At 46.8% G+C, this 19,650-nt stretch overlaps 1 protein-coding gene across 1 annotated transcript; it reads left to right on the forward strand.

Moving 5' to 3' along the window:
* Nucleotides 1-587: 587 nt before the first annotated feature.
* On the forward strand, nt 588-1,109 carry msgn1 (mesogenin 1). The gene has a single exon (XM_072500544.1). It carries the CDS (start codon nt 588-590, stop codon nt 1,107-1,109), a length of 522 nt encoding a protein of 173 aa, XP_072356645.1.
* The last annotated feature ends 18,541 nt before the right edge of the window (nt 1,110-19,650 follow it).

Here is a 19,650-nt window from a genome sequence, read left to right on the forward strand (position 1 = left end):
TACATTTTTGACTTTCTTGTTTTTTTACTTATTTATTATGAGTAAACAAAATGTTAAAGAACATTTTAATCATAGTACAAGAAATATTAAAGCGTTCTTCACACTCCTTAATTTGCTGTGGATAAAGATTTTAGAGACATGCATTACAAAAATTCCAGTTGAGATATTTAAATGTGTAATTAAGTTGAAACATGGGTTTTGTAACAAGAAAGCCTGGATTATTCAGTTCATACTCTTTTTCTCAAGATTTACTGATATGTCTTCCTCGCATTCTTTCATTAATGCATCTATACATTTATACACATTTTACCACAGCTTTGTGATCCTCTCTTAGAGAATTATTTCTGGACATCTGAGGCACTATATTGAGAGGTGACAATGGATGAAGTGTGTTAGGCAAAGTGCTTGAAGTTGGTTTGCATTTTAAAACTCAACACTTTCACTCTTCTTTGAACTTGCCTCCTCAGCTGTGAATCTACAAGCTGTCACTTCTCCACTCTCTATAAAACACAGTCTTCTAGTCATGCTTTCAGTCATTCACTCTATCTACAGGCTCTGACTATTGGCTAAGATCTTCAATGTCCACGATGGACAATCTTCTGAAAACTCTGTTGGAAATGGATCACAGTTTTGGACTGATTAATGTGGAAATGGTTTCCGACTTTAGCTGGAAAGTTGAAGCAGACAAGTTTGAGCCAAGCCAAATTCCGTCGCCTCACAGTTTGTCACCAGCATCATCTTTCGAATCCTTCTATTCCTCTCTCCCTGATCTTGCAGACGTGACAAGCGGTCCACCAGAAGATGTTAATTTCTTGCCATCCTCTCCGCAAACCTGTGCCATTGAAGAGAGTTGCACATCATCCCGGAGGCTGGGCAAAACAAAAATGTCAGGTAAACGCAGGATGAAAGCAAGTGAGAGGGAAAAGCTGAGAATGAGGAGGCTTGCTAGTGCTCTTCACACTCTGCGGAGTTTTCTACCACCCATCTACAGCCAAAGAGGTCAGACTCTCACTAAAATTCAGACTCTGCACTGTGCCATCCGGTATATTTCTGAACTTTCCACTTTATTGGCGCAAGGAAGACATAATGATTCAGTATGTAGTATGTAAAAAATGGTTTATAAGATATGCCTTAAAGGCAATTGGACTAGAATCAATGTTTTATATAAAGTGTCAGAGAGCTTGGTTCAGAATTAATGTATTCCTGGCTACTTGTCTTCACCATTTTATGTTAGTGTAACACACTTGTCACAACAGTACGTGTTTCTCTGTTTGTAAATAGAAGATTTTATAGTTAGTTAACCAATGATGTTGAATGAAACACATCTTACAAAAAAGATTGAGATTTTTTAAATCAAAATTTATCTGACGGAACACTTTTCAATTGTATAAACAATAAAAACCAAATCAAGAACTTCAAGCAAATGGAATGTCTCTTGTATTCACTCAAAGACCACCACATTTTTTCAGATTGCTTACACAAATTCCTTCAGTGCCACCAGTGAACTGCTGTTTATAAGAATTTCCTTTAACATTACTAAAATCACTTAATTGGGGCAGAACTTTCTGAGACCCTGGGTGACTGGCAAGCCCTTGGATGAAGTGATTGAATTGTCAGAAAATCATGCTCCCCTCCCATGCTGTTTTTAATTTACATTGCCATTAATGGATGAAAAGTCATGTGCAATGGAGCACTGACTTTCTGTAAAGCCACCAGCAGTGTGTAAAGCCCAGCCTGTGGTAGAGAGCTTCCATGAGCACTTCTCCAAATTTTATTCCAAACATGCTTCTAGCATTGTATACGCAGGCAAACAAAGGTTTGATTTCACTCATTAACATAAGAGCTGCTCATTTGAGCATATTTCTGATACAGTTTATCGAGATTTATCTGCAGGTGGAGAAATATGGTGCAGCAGCCATCGAAGATTTGTGTACTGTTCTTTGAACTGCTGGATTATTATACAGGGAGACTTGGACTGGGGAATAAAGGAGGGAAATCTTTTTTTTTTAAATTGAAGCCTTCCCCTTCAATAACCATTTCCATGCAGCTGAACTGCTCCGCAGATAGTCAGCTTCCCTAATTTGAATAATTTTCATGGCACAGTTTTTATACTGGTCCTGGTGTATTTTGTGCTCTTTGGGCACTTGGGACAGTGCTGAATCTGTAGAAATAATTGAGGACACTATTCTCGCATTATTGACCCAATATTAGTCATTAATAAATCTTTATTTATTATAGCTTCATTCAAAACTCCCAAATCTTTTGCATTGGTTTGGCTGATTCCACTCTGATTGTTCTGATATTACTGACATAAATGGGAGGAAATTCTTCCCTGATGTGCATACACATAATTTACCTTCACCGTATAATTTAACAGCAAATAATCATGGGGCGGGATCAGTGGGCAGCACGGTAGCATTGTGTGGGCAGCACAGTAGCATTGTGTGGGCAGCACAGTAACATAGTGGTTAGCACAATTGCTTCACAGCTCCAGGGTCCCAGGTTCGATTCCGGCTTGGGTCACTGTCTGTGCGGAGTCTGCACGTTCTTCCCGTGTCTGCGTGGGTTTTCTCCGGGTGCTCCGGTTTCCTCCCACAGTCCAAAGATGTGCAGGTTAGGTGGATTGGCCATGATAAATTGCCCTTAGTGTCCAAAATTGCCCTTGGTGTTGGGTGGGGTTACTGGGTTATGGGGATAGGGTGGAGGTGTTGACCTTGGGTAGGGTGCTCTTTCCAAGAGCCGGTGCAGACTCAATGGGCCGAATGGCCTCCTGCTGCACTGTAAATTCTATGATTCTATGATTTACCGACCAACCCGCCATGTGTTTTTCGGCGGCGGAGGCGGCCCAGCAGCAGGATTTACTGGTCCCACTGTTGTCAATGCTGTGCGCCGGTGTGAGACCGGAATATCCCAATGGTGTTAACAGCCGGTAAATCCTGCCCAAGGCCTTTGATGCAAATAGTTAAGCATTTATTTTAGACACAAATTACATTAAAAGGTTAATCTAATAATAATCAATTGTGGCCTACCAAAAAACATATGCAAACTCCTATCCTTCCACACTGTCTTAGCATTGTGATCTGCATGGCACTGGTAACTTTTGAAAGTTTCTATTGCTGGAGAGTGAGAGAAAGGCAGTATTACATAGAGGTGAATATCACAGCATTGAAAGTTTAAGCAAAGCTCCCTATTAACATGACGGACAGTCTCCTTTAAACCCAGTCTGTAACTCCTAAAGACAAGTTGGCTGCAGCAGGGTTTAAACCTGGCTGCGGATGAGTCTATGAGCAGGAGAGGAGTAAAAATAGCACAACACAAGGGAGTGTTCTCCAAGGTTTTCAAATAGAGTACTGGGAATCTTGGTGCGGGATATAGACAAGCATGACGGCACATTGGTTAGCACTGCTGCCTCAAAGCGCCAAGGACCCACATTCAATTTCGGCCTTGCGTGACAGTGTGGAGTTTGCACTTTCTGCCCGTGTCTGTGTGGGTTTCCTTCGGGTGCTCCGGTTTCCACCCACAGTTCAAAGATGTGCAGGCTGGGTGGATTGGCCATACTAAACTGTCCCTTAGTGCCCAGAGATGTGTAGGTTACGTTAAAGGGTTATAAGCATAGGGTGGGGAAGTGGGCTTGGGTGGTCGGTGCAGACTTGATGGCCCGAATGGCCTCCATCTGCACAGTGCGGGTTCCTCAGTAGGAACATAGTAATTAGGAGCATAATTAAGCAATTCTGCCCCTCCAGTCTGCTATGCCATTCAATCAGATCATGGCTGATCTCTTCGTCTTGGATGTTTATGCAGACTTGATGGGCTGAATAGCCACCTTCTGTACTAGGGATTTTATGGATCCTTGGCAAAACATTGAGTTCTTATGCCATCACCTTGTCTCCGTGTTAGGGCGATCTGGCTTGCGACATCTGTCACCCCATTGATCGCGAGGGTTGATTCGGCTGATCTGGCTGGCTAGGTTGGTGTCCCCCTTCCCTCACAGCTCCATGACCGTCCCTCCCAAAGCTCAGCGCTCGGACGCAGAGGATCACTCCCTAGAAGAGGACCGCTGCGCTGGTCTAGGGTATATGATGTAGCTACACTCCCCCGCTAGGCTAAACCTCCAAGACTCATTTGTAGGATGACGTAGGGAAGTCAAGCTCCAAGACTTCAGACACATCCAAGTCAGGCACTGCACGTGGCAGTCTGCCATTCTTTTTATGGGCAGCACGGTAGCACAAGTGGATAGCACTGTGGCTTCACAGCGCCAGGGTCCCAGGTTCGATTCCCCGCTGGGTCACTGTCTGTGCGGAGTCTGCATGTTCTCCCTGTGTCTGCGTGGGTTTCCTCCGGGTGCTCCGGTTTCCTCCCACAGTCCAAAGACGTGCAAGTTAGGTGGATTGGCCATGCAAAATTGCCCTTCGTGACCAAAAAGGTTAGGAGGGGTTATTGGGTTATGGGGCTAGGGTGGAAGTGAGGGCTTAAGTGGGTCGGTGCAGACTCGATGGGCCGAATGGCCTCCTTCTGCACTATATGTTCTGTGTTCATGTTTCGAATCCACCCAGGATTACATCTGAGACATGCAACATTCCTCGGACTGCTGTTCTCACCGCATCCTGAAATTCACATTCAGTGCCATGTACACACCCAACCTCCCTACAGTAGCACTGACTCGCCCTTTCTTAAAGTTGTCCTCTCCAGTTATATTTCTGTATTACTTCGCCTCAGCCGACACTTTAACAAAGAACCTTTTATTTTCCTTTCAGGTGTTAAGGTCCGCGAGCTTTCAACAATTTCTGGGTGATGGCACCCCGCTGGATCCTTCCCTCTGACCCCATCCCCTTTTCCAATCCTACCTCTTGACTTGTATTCACGATGCACCTCTGATGCTGAATGATCTGTGCTTCACAAAGCTTCACAAAGGACGCAGCTTTAACAACTTATGCCCCCAGCAGAATGGAGTTCGAGAATGAATTAAGGATGGGGTGGTGGCACAGTGGTTAGCCACACAGTGCCAAGGACACGGGTTCGATTGCAGCCTTGGGAGACTGCCTGTGTGGAGTTTTAACGTTCTCCTGTATCTGGGTGGATTTCCTCCGAGTGCTTCGGTTTCCTCCCACAGTCCAAAGATGTGAAAGTTAGGTGGATTGGCCATGCTAAATTGCCCCGTGGTGTCTAAAGATATGCAGGTCAGGTGGATTGGCCATGCACAGGTTACGGAGATAGGGCGGGGGAGTGGGCCTCAGCAGGAACATAGTAATTAGGAGCATAAGTAGGCAAGTCTGCCCTCCAGCCTGCTGTGCCATTCAATCAGATCATGGCTGATCTCTTCGTCTTGGATGCTTATGCAGACTCGATGGGCTGAATAGTCTCCTTTCGTACTAGGGATTTTATGGATTCTTGGCAAAACATTGAGTTCTTATTATCACCTTGTCTCCGTGTTTATTGTTTTTGGGCAAGAGTGCCACCCCTCCCACCCCCATCTACATGCAGACCCTTTCACACATCTTCAGTAAGACCCCTGTTTTCCCTCCACCTGAACCCCTCCCTCGGGCCTCTTACCTGCTCTTGAACACCTTTTTATTGAGAACTGTTGACATTACATCAGCCATCCTAATTTTTCTGCTCCCGTCACCCAACCTGTTTCTATCTGAATTTGCTGCGCTTTGCTTTCTCAAGTCTAACTCTGACATTGTTATCAGATCTGCTGACAAGGGTGGTGCTGTTGTTGCCTGGCGTGCTGACCCCAGAGGCTGCGTGCCAACTCTCAGACACTTCTTCCTACTTCATCCAGGTTCGTGACTTCGCCACTAAACATTAAGCCATTGCTCCCATGACTGTCACTGATTTCATCTCCTCGGGAGACCTTCCCTCCATTACGTACCATCTCATAGTTCCCCAACCCCCAACCATAGTTAGCCCACTTATGCTGCTTACTGCAAGGGAGTGTAATGTAAAATTGTAATGTTGTACGACAGTTGTGCAGGCATTGGTGAGACCACACATCTGGAGTACTGCATGTAGTTTGGTCTCATTATTTAATAAAGGATATAAATGTGGTAGAAGCAGTTCAGAGAAGGTCCATTTGACTAATACCTTGGATGAGGGGGTTATCTTATGAGGAAAGTTTAGACAGGAGTCACAGAAAAGGCCCATTGGTCCACCATGTCTGCACAGGTCAAAGACAACCACATAAGTATTCTAATCCCATTTTCCAACACTTGGCCCATGCCCTTGTATGCTTTGACAATGCAAGTACGGTTTTGTGAAGGGGAGGTCGTGTCTCACTAACTTGATAGAGTTTTTCGAGGAGGTCACGAAGATGATTGATGCAGGTAGGGCAGTGGATGTTGTCTATATGGACTTCAGTAAGGCCTTTGACAAGGTCCCTCATGGTAGACTAGTACAAAAGGTGAAGTCACACGGGATCAGGGGTGAGCTGGCAAGGTGGATACAGAACTGGCTAGGCCAGAGAAGGCAGAGAGTAGCAATGGAAGGATGCTTTTCTCATTGGAGGGCTGTGACCAGTGGTGTTCCACAGGGATCAGTGCTGGGACCTTTGCTCTTTGTAGTATATATGAATGATTTGGAGGAAAATGTAACTGGTCTGATTAGTAAGTTTGCAGATGACACAAAGGTTGGTGGAATTGCGGATAGCGATGAGGACTGTCGGAGGATACAGCAGGATTTAGATTGTTTGGAGACTTGGGCGGAGAGATGGCAGATGGAGTTTAATCCGGACAAATGTGAGGTAATGCATTTTGGAAGGGCTAATGCAGGTAGGGAATATACAGTGAATGGTAGAACCCTCAAGAGTATTGAAAGTCAAAGAGATCTAGGAGTACAGGTCCACAGGTCATTGAAAGGGGCAACACAGGTGGAGAAGGTAGTCAAGAAGGCATACGGCATGCTTGCCTTCATTGGCCGGGGCATTGAGTATAAGAATTCGCAAGTCATGTTGCAGCTGTATAGAACCTTAGTTAGGCCACACTTGGAGTATAGTGTTCAATTCTGGTCGCCACACTACCAGAAGGATGTGGAGGCTTTAGAGAGGGTGCAGAAGAGATTTACCAGAATGTTGCCTGGTATGGAGGGCATTAGCTATGAGGAGCGGTTGAATAAACTCGGTTTGTTCTCACTGGAACGAAGGAGGTTGAGGGGAGACCTGATAGAGGTATACAAAATTATGAGGGGCATAGACAGAGTGGATAGTCAGAGGCTTTTCCCCAGGGTAGAGGGGTCAATTACTAGGGGGCATAGGTTTAAGGTGAGAGGGGCAAGGTTTAGAGTAGATGTACGAGGCAAGTTTTTTACGTAGAGGGTAGTGGGTGCCTGGAACTCGCTACCGGAGGAGGTGGTGGAAGCAGGGACAATAGTGACATTTAAGGGGCATCTTGACAAATACATGAATAGGATGGGAATAGAGGGATACGGACCCAGGAAGTGTAGAAGATTGTAGTTTAGTCGGACAGCATGGTCGGCACGGGCTTGGAGGGCCGAAGGGCCTGTTCCTGTGCTGTACATTTCTTTGTTCTTTGTTCTTTGTACACATCTATATACTTCTTAAATGTTATGAGGATCTCTGTCTCCACTACCCTTCCAGGCAGTGAGTTCCAGACTCCCACCACCCACTGGATGAATGGGCTTTTCCTCACATTCCCTCTAAACCTCCTGCCCTTTGTCTTAAATCTGTGCCCCCTGGGTATTGATTCCTCCACCAAGAGGAAAAGTTTGTTCCTGTCCACTCCACCTTATGCCCCTCATATTTTTATACATCTTAATCATGACTCCCTCAGTCTCCTCTGCTCCAAGGAAAACAACCCCAGTCTATCCAATCTCACTTCATAACTAAAACTCTCCGGCTCAGGCAACATCCTGGTAAATCTCCTCTGCACCCTGTCCAGCGCTATCACATCCCTCCTACAATGAGGATTCCAGAACTGCACACATGCTCTAGCTGTGGTCCAGCCAACATTTTATACAGTTATCACATAACCTCCTTGCTCTTAAACCCTATGCCTTGGCTAATAAAAGCAAGTATATCATATGCCTTTCTAATCACTGTACCTACTGCTCTGCTACCTTAAGGGATAGGTGTACATGCACAGCAAGATCCCTCTAATCATAGATCATAGAATTTACAGTGCAGAAGTCGGCCATTTGGCCCATCATGTCGGCACAGGCCCTTGGAAAGAGCACCCCATTTAAGCCCTCACTTTCAACCTATCCCTGTAACCCAATAACCCCACCTAACCTTTTTGGACACTCAGGGCAATTTAGCATGGCCAATCCAACTAACCTGCACATCTTTGGAGTGTGGGAGGAAACCCACGCAGACACGAGGAGAACGTGCAGACTCCACACAGACAGTGACCCAAGCCGGGAATCGAACCTGGGACCCTGGAGCTGTGAAGCAACTGTGCTAACCACTGTGCTGCCCTCGATGCTTCCCAAGATCCTGCCATTCATTATATATTCGCTAGTATTCCCTTGACTTGTTTGTCCTGCCCAAGCGCATCACCTCACACTTATCCAGATTGAATTCCATTTGCCACCGATTAGCCAATCTGACCAGCCTATCTATATCCTCCTGTAATCGAAGGCTATTTTCCTCAATATTTACCACCCCACCAATTTTCATAGCATCCACAAACTTACTGATCAACCCCCCTCTGTTCATCTAAATCATTTCTATAAACCATGACAAGGGCCCAACACTGAACCCTGCAGGGCCCACTGGACACAGGATTCCTGTCAGTAAAAAGAAACCTCAGCCATCACCTTCTACTTACTGTCACTCAGCCAATTCTGGACCCAATTTATCAAATTTCCCTGAATCCCAAGGGCTCTTACCTTCTTAATCAGTCTCTCATGTGGGAAATTATCAAAAGCCTTGCAGAAGTCCAAGGAGGCTGTGTCAAATGCATTGCCCTCATCTACACATGTGGTCACCTCTGTCTGTATCAATTGGAATTAAAGTAAAATGAGGAGCTTCGCTTGCTGGAACTCCTCAGTGCAGCAGGAGATCGGGATGCCAATAAAAAATTGTGTCCCAATCTCTGTAGCCCCCAAAACGATCGCTGACCCCCAAGCCCAAATGAACTATGGGACGACCCCCCCCCCCACCCCCCCCCCCCACCCCCCCCCCAGGCACCTTGGTAATACCAGGCTGGCACACAGGTGGCACTGCTAGGCTGGCACTTCCAGAGTGCCTGGGTGACACCAGCAGTTCCAGGGTACCACCCTGCCAAAGGGCATTCCCCTGGGGGCCTCCAATCCCCGAGGATACCCCCATGAGTGCTGTTCCGTCTGGTCCCATTTGTGGAGACCAGTACTGAACGGTGCTCCGCCAAGGTCACTGAGGCATAAGGGATAGATCCCAACGCCTCAGGTACCTCAAGAAACTGCATATTAAAGTGAAACTAGCTGTCTCGCTTTAATATGCAGATTTACCAAAATGTGACCCCGGCCACAGTGCGCGGATTCACAGCGCAACATTTTGCCAGATCACGTTAGATCTTGTGAGGCATCGTGAGTCCGGGAGATCCTGGGAGTGGGGACTTGTTGCTTCTATTGGCCACGTTGTGTCGTGCTGCCACCCGGGAGGACCAGGGCCACCCTCCAGTATCCCTGGCCACCCAAGGGCCTCCAATGACCTGGCAGATCCCTCGTGTGCAATTCCACTTGGTTCACGTTTGGATAGACCAGTACTGAACAGAGCCGGCTGAGGTTTCCCCGGGAGGCAGGTAGATCCCGGGAGGCCAGTAAATACCAGATAAGTAGACCTTTAGTAGGTTTAAGGCCTACGTACACGAGTACGGGTTGGTCCCACCCATTATGGACGGTTTCCTGATCCTGACGCCTTGCGGGACTTGGGTAGATCCCGTGAGGCAATGTGGCAGGAAGCCTGCAGAAGGCTTCTCCCAGGATCTACCAGCCGCGTTGCGCTCCCATTGGGGCGACACGTGTATGGTAGATCGCGCCTAATTTGCCTCCCATAGATAATTTTTTGAATAACTAGGGAGTCAATGGTTATCGGAATAGGTTGAATGCGGAGTTTAGGCCACAATCAAATTAGTTATCATTTTATTCAATGAAAGAGCAGGCTTGAGGGGCCAAATGACCTTCTCCTAATTCATACGTTCACACGTTTCAATGTACCTCATTCTCAAAATCCATGGGTGGGATCTCCGTTTCTGAGACTACGTTGACATCGATGCAGAATTTGTGGACTTTCACGACAGCAAAACTGGTGCTGAACCTGGAGAGATTCAGCAACTGTTGGGGCTAGCACTGGCGCCACGTGGAACACAATCGATTCCAATGAAAAACGGCTTGAGATTTCGCCCGGTCCATGAATTACACTCGGAAGGCTGACAAACTGCAGCCACACATACACATTACAATCTCCAGACACACTCATCCCAGCCAACAAGGTGCAATAGTTGTGCTGGAGCGTGCCATACAACTGATGGGTCGGCTGGGGCCAGAGGGCACCTGGGGGGGGGTGGCCTGGGGGACATCTTTACGACCCATGGCACTAAATTCAAAGTGGGCTGTTAGCTGCATGGCTGCCTTGCCAGCTGCGGCAATTGTGTTCCGTGTTAGTCCGCCCCCACCCCACAGCTACCTCCTGGCCACCCTTTGCTACGTCCCCAGGGCCTGTCAGAAGCCCGCCCGCGGCCAGTGACACGACTGTCAGCAAATTATAGTGAAGTAATTTCCGTACCCCCTCTCTCTCAGCAGCCATGACGCTGGCTTCACGATTTTTAAAAGCACAAGTGAACCGTGCCGTTGGGCACTCAGCCCATTGGAGCTGGAGCACTGCGGAGGTCCCGGAGAATACCGGGTCAGGTCCGCTAATGATATGCAAACTGTATGTGTGTCCCGGATCACATTGGCACCGCTGTCGAGGTGACAGAGAATAGCAATTTAGCATCAAGTTGACGCCAGCCAGGATTTTAGCATCGGCACCTATTCTCTGCCCAATCGCAATTTCAGTGTCAGCCAACGGAGAATCCCACCCCTTATATTGGACTGTCCTAGTAGACCCATTGTTTAAGCCTGTTCCTGCCACACTGAACGTATCTGTTCCTGTCTGTGTCCTATTTTTTCTCCCCTTGATCATTCACCTCTCACCTACATCCATCACTCTTCTAACGCTCTACTCCATTGAAACAATTTCCAGATTTCTGGCCCTGAACGCCTCCTCCTCACTATGGAGGCCCAATTTCTCTACACCGCCATCCCCCAGTAGAACGATTTGACGTCTCTCCACTTCTTTCTTGAACCGGGACCCAAACAGTCTCCATTCACCACCACCTTCCTCCATCTGCCTGAACCTATGAGATTTAAGTTAATTGGTGAGATGAAGATTTTTTTAATCCAGAGATTTGTTATGATCTGGAATGTCCTGCCTGAAAGTGTAGTCGCACAGATTCAATGTAACTTTTGAAAGAGAATTGGATAAATGATTGAGGGTGAAGAATTTGTTATGGGTTATGGGCCACTACAGTGGAAGTAGCTGGATAGTTTGTTCAAAGATCTGACACAGATACGATCGGCTGAAATACTTCTGTGCTGTATCCATGCATACTGCATTTGCTTCACGTTTCCCAGAAGGAGAGATATAGTTAGTCTATAGACAAATGCTTCACACAGGTTAGAGCCTTTGCTAGGCAGGTAGCAGGTATTAGGAATTCTACATAAGTGGCACAACTCAGTAGAAAATGTGTCGAATGTACGCCATGACCACTGGATGGAGGCTGGAGGCACCCCATATTCCATTAACAAAGGCTCTTTCAGATAGGAGTGTAGGAGTGTGGGGTTTCTTGTATGCCTGTCTGCCATCCGATCAAAATTTTCCACCATCTAAACATTGAATAATCCATTAAACTTCAGCAAGCCAATATTAAATCAGTCCAAAATCTCATGTGTGGCTTCAGAATCAGAAAGTTGATTCACCAAATTCCTAAGTGCAATCACAAATTATGCAGTCACTGAACAATTTGTTTATTGTTTTATTGCGCCTAGCCATGATCTCGAAGCTCTTTTAATCAATACTTTACAATCAGAACAAAATAGATGCTGGGAGTGAAGGTGGTCTTCGGCTTGGTATAAAATAAATGAAGACAATGGGAAATAATGCTCGGTGCATTGTAAAGCAGGCAGACCATATGTTATCACACATTCCATATTGCTGCTGAATGCCAATTTCACAGATTGTCACATCCATATTTTAACCGTACCCCTTGATTAATTGGACACTGCCATCATCTTCTACAAAGCTTTGTGCTAATAAATGATCCAGTCTCCAAATTTCAAATGTCTTTTTTGGTGAAAAAAAATATAAGTGGTAAATTTGTTTCCAATGCAATGTTTGAAAACCTGTTGATGTGAACATCGGTGAGGAAAAGCAGCTTTGTCACAAGAAGAATTGCTGATAACAATTCAGAATGGATTTTGAAACTCCATCCTATGTATTACTGAATGACTTTCATTAAAATTCTTTTATCTGTTTAACCATCGTGAAGGCTTGGCTGCTGTTGATCCAGAGTGAAAAATACTCACAATTTGGCATGAAATCTGCACCAAGCTGAAAGTTCCACTTTGAAAGTCCGCAAGATTAGTTGGCCTCTGGGGTGAAGAAATTCACACTGGCCCAGCAGGGGATTTCCTTTTGAGGTTGGGTTTAAAGATATATTGCTCAGGTGTGAATGTACTTACCAGCTGAATCAGGCCTAGGAATATTTGTTCCTTCTCCCAATGCATGAATTGCAAAATTATTCTCCAATGCTAACATCATTTAATAAGCACAATGTCTATTTTTGTTAATTTAGAAACAAAACCTCGGCAGTGATGGAAATACTAAGCACGTTGAAATATTTTCAAGAAAATATGCAGTTAGGGATTGTATATTTTTATAAATCTTGGCTAGCTGTTAAACAGTTTAGTCGTTCTGAGCATCACGGTGCTTTAAATCTTTCCCTTGTTGGTCTTTGTTGATGGAAACCAAGGATGTACCTGTGACTGTATTGTCAATGCTCTCAGAATTTCCACCCAACGGAGGGAGAGAGCTGATTTAAGAGTAGCCTTGCCTCAGCGGGAGAGGCTATAATGAATATTCGATGAGGAAATATCTAAAGAGAAAAAAAAATAATAACATTTTTGTGAAATTTAACCCTGCCAGATGGGGATTCAAATACAAGTTTGCTCAAAACTCAGGTAGAATCTTTACTTTCCTGTAGGCACAGCAACAGAGAATGCCAAATATCAAAATGGGGTGCCTCCTTCGTCCAGCTCAGTCTTGAAAACTAATGATTAAAATGTTGAAAACATCATAATAAAGGCCATCTCGAATCTTATTAAGAGCAAGAATCCATGCTTTAGTCATACTTTTGAAATAAGAGGGCAGCACGGTGACGCAGTGGGTTAGCCCTGCTGCCTCACGCCGCTGAGGTCCCAGGTTCGATCCTGGCTCTGGGTCACTGTCGTGTGGAGTTTGCACATTCTCCCCGTGTTTGTGTGGGTTTCGCCCCCACAACCCAAAGATGTGCAGGTTAGGTGGATTGGCCACGCTAAATTGCCCCTTAAATTGGAAAAAATTAATTGGGTACTCTAAATTAAAAAAAAAAGTTTTGAAATAAGAAAATGGCATAGAGTGCAAGTTAGTTGCTTCCAACATGGGTCTGTTGATCATACAAAAGATAAGTGGAATTTTATGAGATTGTCATTGGGGCACATGTATCTTAGAGTAATAATTAATGGAGAATGCAACAGAATAATTTTACTTGCAAAAATGGGTGGGTTTATATCAGGTGGGATGTAAAAATATAAACATTATCAAACCTGAACGTAACCTGCAACTAACCCACCCACTTCCAGTTTAAATGGAGGTTGAATGGAGGATTGGGTTTGGGTGGAAGTGGTTGACAGGCAATCAACTCATTTCCAGGAGGCAGAATGGCAATTTAAATATTATTATTTTTTACATTTTAAAATATTTTTTAATATATAAATTTAGAGTACCCAATTAATTTTTTACAATTAAGGGGCAATTTAGCGTGGCCAATACACCTACCCTGCATTGCTTTTGCGTTGTGGAGGCAAAACACATGCAAACACGGGGAGAATGTGCAAACTCCACATGGACAGTGATGAGAGCCGGGATCGAACCTGGGACCTTGACGCCATGAGGCAGCAGTGCTAACCCACTGCGCCATCGTGCTGCCGCAATTTAAATATTATGATGAGGCTTTGTATCTCATACATTCTGACAATTTAAAATGTAAATTTAAAATGTCCTAAAACATTGGACCAGATTTTTGTCAAGTTATAGAGACTCCTTGGACTTTTAAAAATGGGACCTGGATCCGGAGCTCCGGATGGACTCACACTGAGTTCAAACAGACCATGAGCAAGGACTTTATTCTGTATTGTGGGAGTCACAAATTTATGGAGAAGAAATAAATTCTCACAAGGGTGGATAGCTCAGCTGCACAACTATTTAAATACCCAGCCCTTGAAAATTAAAAAAACCCAGCCTATCTGTGTCAGTCAGAGGTAATAAATTCACACTGTAAACATCCCACTACCAACATCCTGAGGGTTAACATTGATCAGAAATTTAACTGGACCAGCCATATAGATGCAGTGATCACAAGAGCAGGTCAATGTTGTGAAAATACCTTGGCCTTATTTAGAGCCCAATACACAAGGTACCAATTGCCCAAAAGGGTTTGGATAAACATGTGGTTCATTTATTTCGTCAAGGTACATGAGAACAGGTATACATGGTATAAAGCTTGAAGGCATCAGAGCTGTGGTGACAGCAGTGGTCAGCGGTAACACCCTCCATAAGAGGACAGTCACCCAGTGCCAAAAGAGGATGAGAGATCTCCTCCATTCCACCAGGGTAAATCAGGTGGAGGGAATGGGGGGGACAGAGTTACGGACAAAGTCACATCTTATGTGAAGCGGGTGAGGATGAGGGCTTCCCTGGCCCTTCGGCTTGTCTGACCCTCTTCGCTGTCACCTGTCCTCCATCCTCCAGCTGGTCCTATGGGTCCTCCACGGGCTTGTCCTTCAGTCTCTCCTTGGAGTTGGCCACATGTTCCTCCACCTCTACCTCTGGCACGTTGACCCACTGTGCCAGGTTGTGGAGGATAGAGCAGACCAACACAAAGCAGCCGACCCTCTGGGCGTGTACTGCGTTGCATCACCAGAGTGGTTGAGGCATCGGAACCACATTTTGAGCAGTCCGGTGAATCAGTGAATGACAGCCTGGCTGACCGCATGGACCTCATTGTATCGGGCCTCTGCATTGGTCACCAGCCTCCGTACCGACATTAGCCACGTCGTCAATGGGTATTATCCCCCAAGAGCCAACCGGCCATCCTGGGGTAGTCCTCAAACAGGCCGGGGATGTCCAACTGCCTGGATGTAGCTGTCATGAACACTCCCTGGGAAACGGGCACACGTGTGCATGACCTTCACCTGGTGGTAGCACACAAGTTGGGCATTTAGGGAGTGGAATCCCTTCCTGCAGAATTAGGGCACTCTCTGACAGCCTGGTGAGCACAAGGCGACATTTGTGCCATCTATTACCCCCGGGCCTGGCGCATCCCGCTGATGGCAGAGAATCCTGCTTCCCGGGCATCTTGTTGGGCCTGGTCCATGTCAAAGGTTATATTATTTGCTGCCCGGGCAAACAGGGCATCTGTGACCTGGTGGGCTGTAGCTTGTGAAATGCCACACAAGTCGAGCCCTGGAATGATCCTGAGGCTTAAGTGATCAGGGCTACGGTGACCTTAATGGCCAATGGGAGCAGGTATTCTCCTCCACTTGGTGCCAAGTCCGCCAGAACATGGCACAGGTGCCACCTTGTTGAGGCGGAGCATCCTGCAGCACATGCTGTCCGTCATCTGTTCGAAAGGCCAATGACGCCTCTGCACCTTGGGTTGTCGCTGACCTCCTCCACTGCGTCCCTCCCTCGCCTAATGGGTGGCCAGGTCCTCAGGGTGTGTGTGGGGGGGGGGGGGTTCCCTGCACATGGGCTGCCACTTCGAGCCTCTGTCGACGCTGCTGCCGGCACCTTCTCCGGCTCCTGGCCGCCTGGCCTGCCAGCAGCACCGCGAGATAGCATCCATTCCGTGTAATATCTGTGAGGAAATGGAGAAGGTGAGAGACTGGCAACCAGCGATGGCTTCCACCCTGGAACCCTCCATTCCCCCATTGCTCCCCCCCCCCCACCTTCCGCATTTCCTGCCATCCAACATGTCCTGCCCACACACACCCCTCTGCAGTGGGGCCCCTGGTCACCGGACTCCAGACCCTAGACACCCGCACATAATGCTACCTGGACCGGGTGCTGGACTCTCCCCAATGTACATACCCACCCTCTGATTGCGGGAATGTCCCTGGTACTGGGACCCAGCCCCTAGGTGTTTGGATGTTGGCCGCTGCACCTGTGGTGTTTCTTCCTGCAGTGTTCAGGCACGGTGTCCAGACGTCACGGCCTAATTGGGATGCTAGGCAATAATTTGCATATGCTACATGGTAAGGCTACCCACGGGAGCCGCTTGGGAGCCGTGAAGTGCTCACTTAACTACGATTGCCAATTTCCTATTGGCAAATAGCCTTCAGCTGCATGGCAAGGGGCCTCCAGGGTCAGTGACAGTTATGGGTGGGCAGTGGGACAGGCAGGCAGGGGTTTGTGTTGCTCCCGTTATACACACGATCCAGTGGTGGCATGGTGGACCCGCGGACACTGAGACACCCAGTGCCACTACCCTTTTCATTCTTCATTTCATTTCAGCCTTGGGCGACACCCTCTAACGGCCCACCCCCTAACTAAGGCCACCCCATGAGAAACTCATACTTGAACAGAAAATGGCTGATGGAGTCATGCCAGCTAGAACGGTTGTCTGAATAAATGTGCGCCTATTTCTTTTTTCTGAATGAGAAAATAGTAATGAATGTTGCCTGGCGGGTAGGTGCAAAAAAGCCATGTTATATGTTGAAAAAGATTTTATTTTGGGGCTGAAAGGCACAAAGACTCAACAGCAACAACTTTAAAAAAATGACTTAAACAGCATCTTGTATGATGGCTGAGCATTTGTATAAGTGCACCCTACAAATTCCGAAGACATGAAAATAGAATCAGGTTGTCTGGAAGAACCCACCTGGGACATTTACCTCAGAGGAATGAGTTCAATAGATTTTTGTTAGTTTAAAAAAAAAAATTATTTCACAGTATGTGGGTGTGACTGGTGAGGTCAGCATTTGTAGCCCATCCCTAATTGCCCTTGCACTGAGTGGCTTACTCAGCCAATTCAGAGGACAGCTAAGAGTTCAAGCATATTGCTGTGGTCTGGGGTCGCATGTCAGCCACACCGGGTAAGGAAGGCAGATTTTATTCCCGAAAGGACATTACTAGTGAATCAGGTGGGTGCGATGATAATTGTCATGGATGCCATTATTACTGAGAGCTTTTTCTATTCTAGATTTATGGATGAACTTATATCCCACCAGCTGCTGTGCTGGGATTTGAATCCATGTCCCCATTCACAAAACATGCAGTCAACACCTGCTTATTCAATTAAATGCAGTCACTTTAGACAATGGATCCTGGATGAGGAGGGAACTCCACCAGCCATAATTTAATCAGATCTAAACCATGGACCTGGAATAAACTTGCGATAGTTATTTTTTGGTGACTGGTCAATTTGTGAGAGGAGGTCATGTGATAAGTCAACTAGCCCTCTTTTATGTTTTAGAACGTGTTGGGTGGGGTTACCGGGTGGGGTGGGGTGGGGGTGGGGTCTCTTGGTTATGGGGTGGGGTGGGCTTGAGTGGGGTGCTCTTTCTGGGGGCGAGGCAGACTCGATGGCCAGGTGGCCTCCTTCTGCACTGTGGATTCTATGAAAGTTTCTTTCCAGGCCAGCAAAACAGAAGAAGAGAATTGCAGAAGAAGAAGGGCCTTGAGTGGGTTTTCTCTCTCTTTCTCTCTCCATCTAACCTGCAAACTCGAACCCTGCCTGTTGTTTGATCAACTATACGTTGTAGGCAGCTTTTAAACACCAACACAGCAACTGCTGACTCCAGGAGACCAAATCAACATCATCTGTCAACATCTTTAAGTTGTACCATCTCTTAATTTGGAAGGCCACTGAGCCCAGTCTGAAACCATCCAAGGCATCAATCGACTGAAACTGTTTACAATTGACCTTCTTTTGGTACTTTTAAACTACTTAACCTAGCTTTCCACTTTGTAGAATGCATGAGTCTGCATGTGTGAACTCTTGAATGCAGGTGTTTGTGAGATCCAGAGGGTGTGATTTAGTGACTGTTGTGCTGGGTGGTGATCTGGGCACACCAGGTAAATAGCGGGAGAGGGCAAAATTGCGATTAGCCCCAAAAATGGTGAGAATAGCATTAACTCACATTTGCATTCATTTCAATCTCATTAGCTGGGGGGGGTTGGAGGTGGGTACCTTCAGGGGGGTTGGGCTTGGTCAGGGCGGGGGGAGGGCTGAAGCATTCCAGGTTGGTGTCACCTCTGGGGGTGGGGGCTAAGGGGATTTGCATCTGTGAGGCCTTCAAGCCATATTTATATATTGTGGAGACCGATAAGGGGAGAAACCACAACTGCAGCCTGTCTGTCCTACCAAACACTTCCAGGACAGAGCCCTGTAGCAGCTTCTCTCCTGAAAGTCAATTTCACTCCCTGTGACTGTGAGCAGCCTCTAGCTTCACAGCTGCAGGCTATTTCAAATGAGGAATTTGCCATGTTAGTTGTGAGAGCACTTAACTCTCTTGAACTCTCAAGTGCCTCCTTGAGGGAACATGTGCCATGCGTCAGAGGATGATTAGCGCACAGCATGTCCATCAAGCTTTGATGCCTGAACATTTTGCCTGAACTCTAGGAGCATCAGCACCATAGAGGCAGCTGTCAACAATCAAACACTAAAGAGCAGGGTTTCACCACTGAGCATCCTTGTGCGGCCCAAGGATAAGTGTGTGGATGAGCGGAGGACAGCTAAGCACGGTCTCCCTAATGTTGTGGGCACCAGAAACTGAATGCTGACACCAGGACTAAATCGGCGGTGTTCTATGACAGTAAAATCGACGCCTTCCCAGATCAATCCACCGCCCATTAAGGCTAGCACCGGTGCCACTTGGAATATAACCGATTCCAATGAAAAACAGTGTCTGAGTCACCGGATTCGGGATTGGCACTCAAGAGGTTGACAAGCTGCAGCAGCATACAAGCACTCCACTCCCCACATACATTCATCCCAGTCAACAAGATCGCAGCATGATTCACTGATGCTGAACTGCAGACCCTGCTAGACACCATGCTGGAGAGGTGAGCCACCCTGTGCCTCGGGGTGGGGAGACAGTTGTCACCCACCACCCCCACCCCAGGAGAAGCATAACCACTGGGAGCAGGAGAAGACCGGAGGGGGACCGGCGGTCCCTCACCATGGATTTGATCAGCAGACAGTTGGCGAGGCGGAAGCCGGCATCGAGCGAGCAAGTGAGACCCTGCTGAGTTGCGGTTCCCCATGGATGTGTGTCACCATTCCCACTCCACAGCCCCCACACGGCACCCTATACTTCCAGCACCCCCACAAATCGCTCCCTCCACCACCAGCACAC

The sequence above is a fragment of the Scyliorhinus torazame genome, chromosome 4, assembly GCF_047496885.1.
Source record: "Scyliorhinus torazame isolate Kashiwa2021f chromosome 4, sScyTor2.1, whole genome shotgun sequence".
In the NCBI taxonomy this organism is placed as follows: Eukaryota; Metazoa; Chordata; class Chondrichthyes; order Carcharhiniformes; family Scyliorhinidae; genus Scyliorhinus; species Scyliorhinus torazame.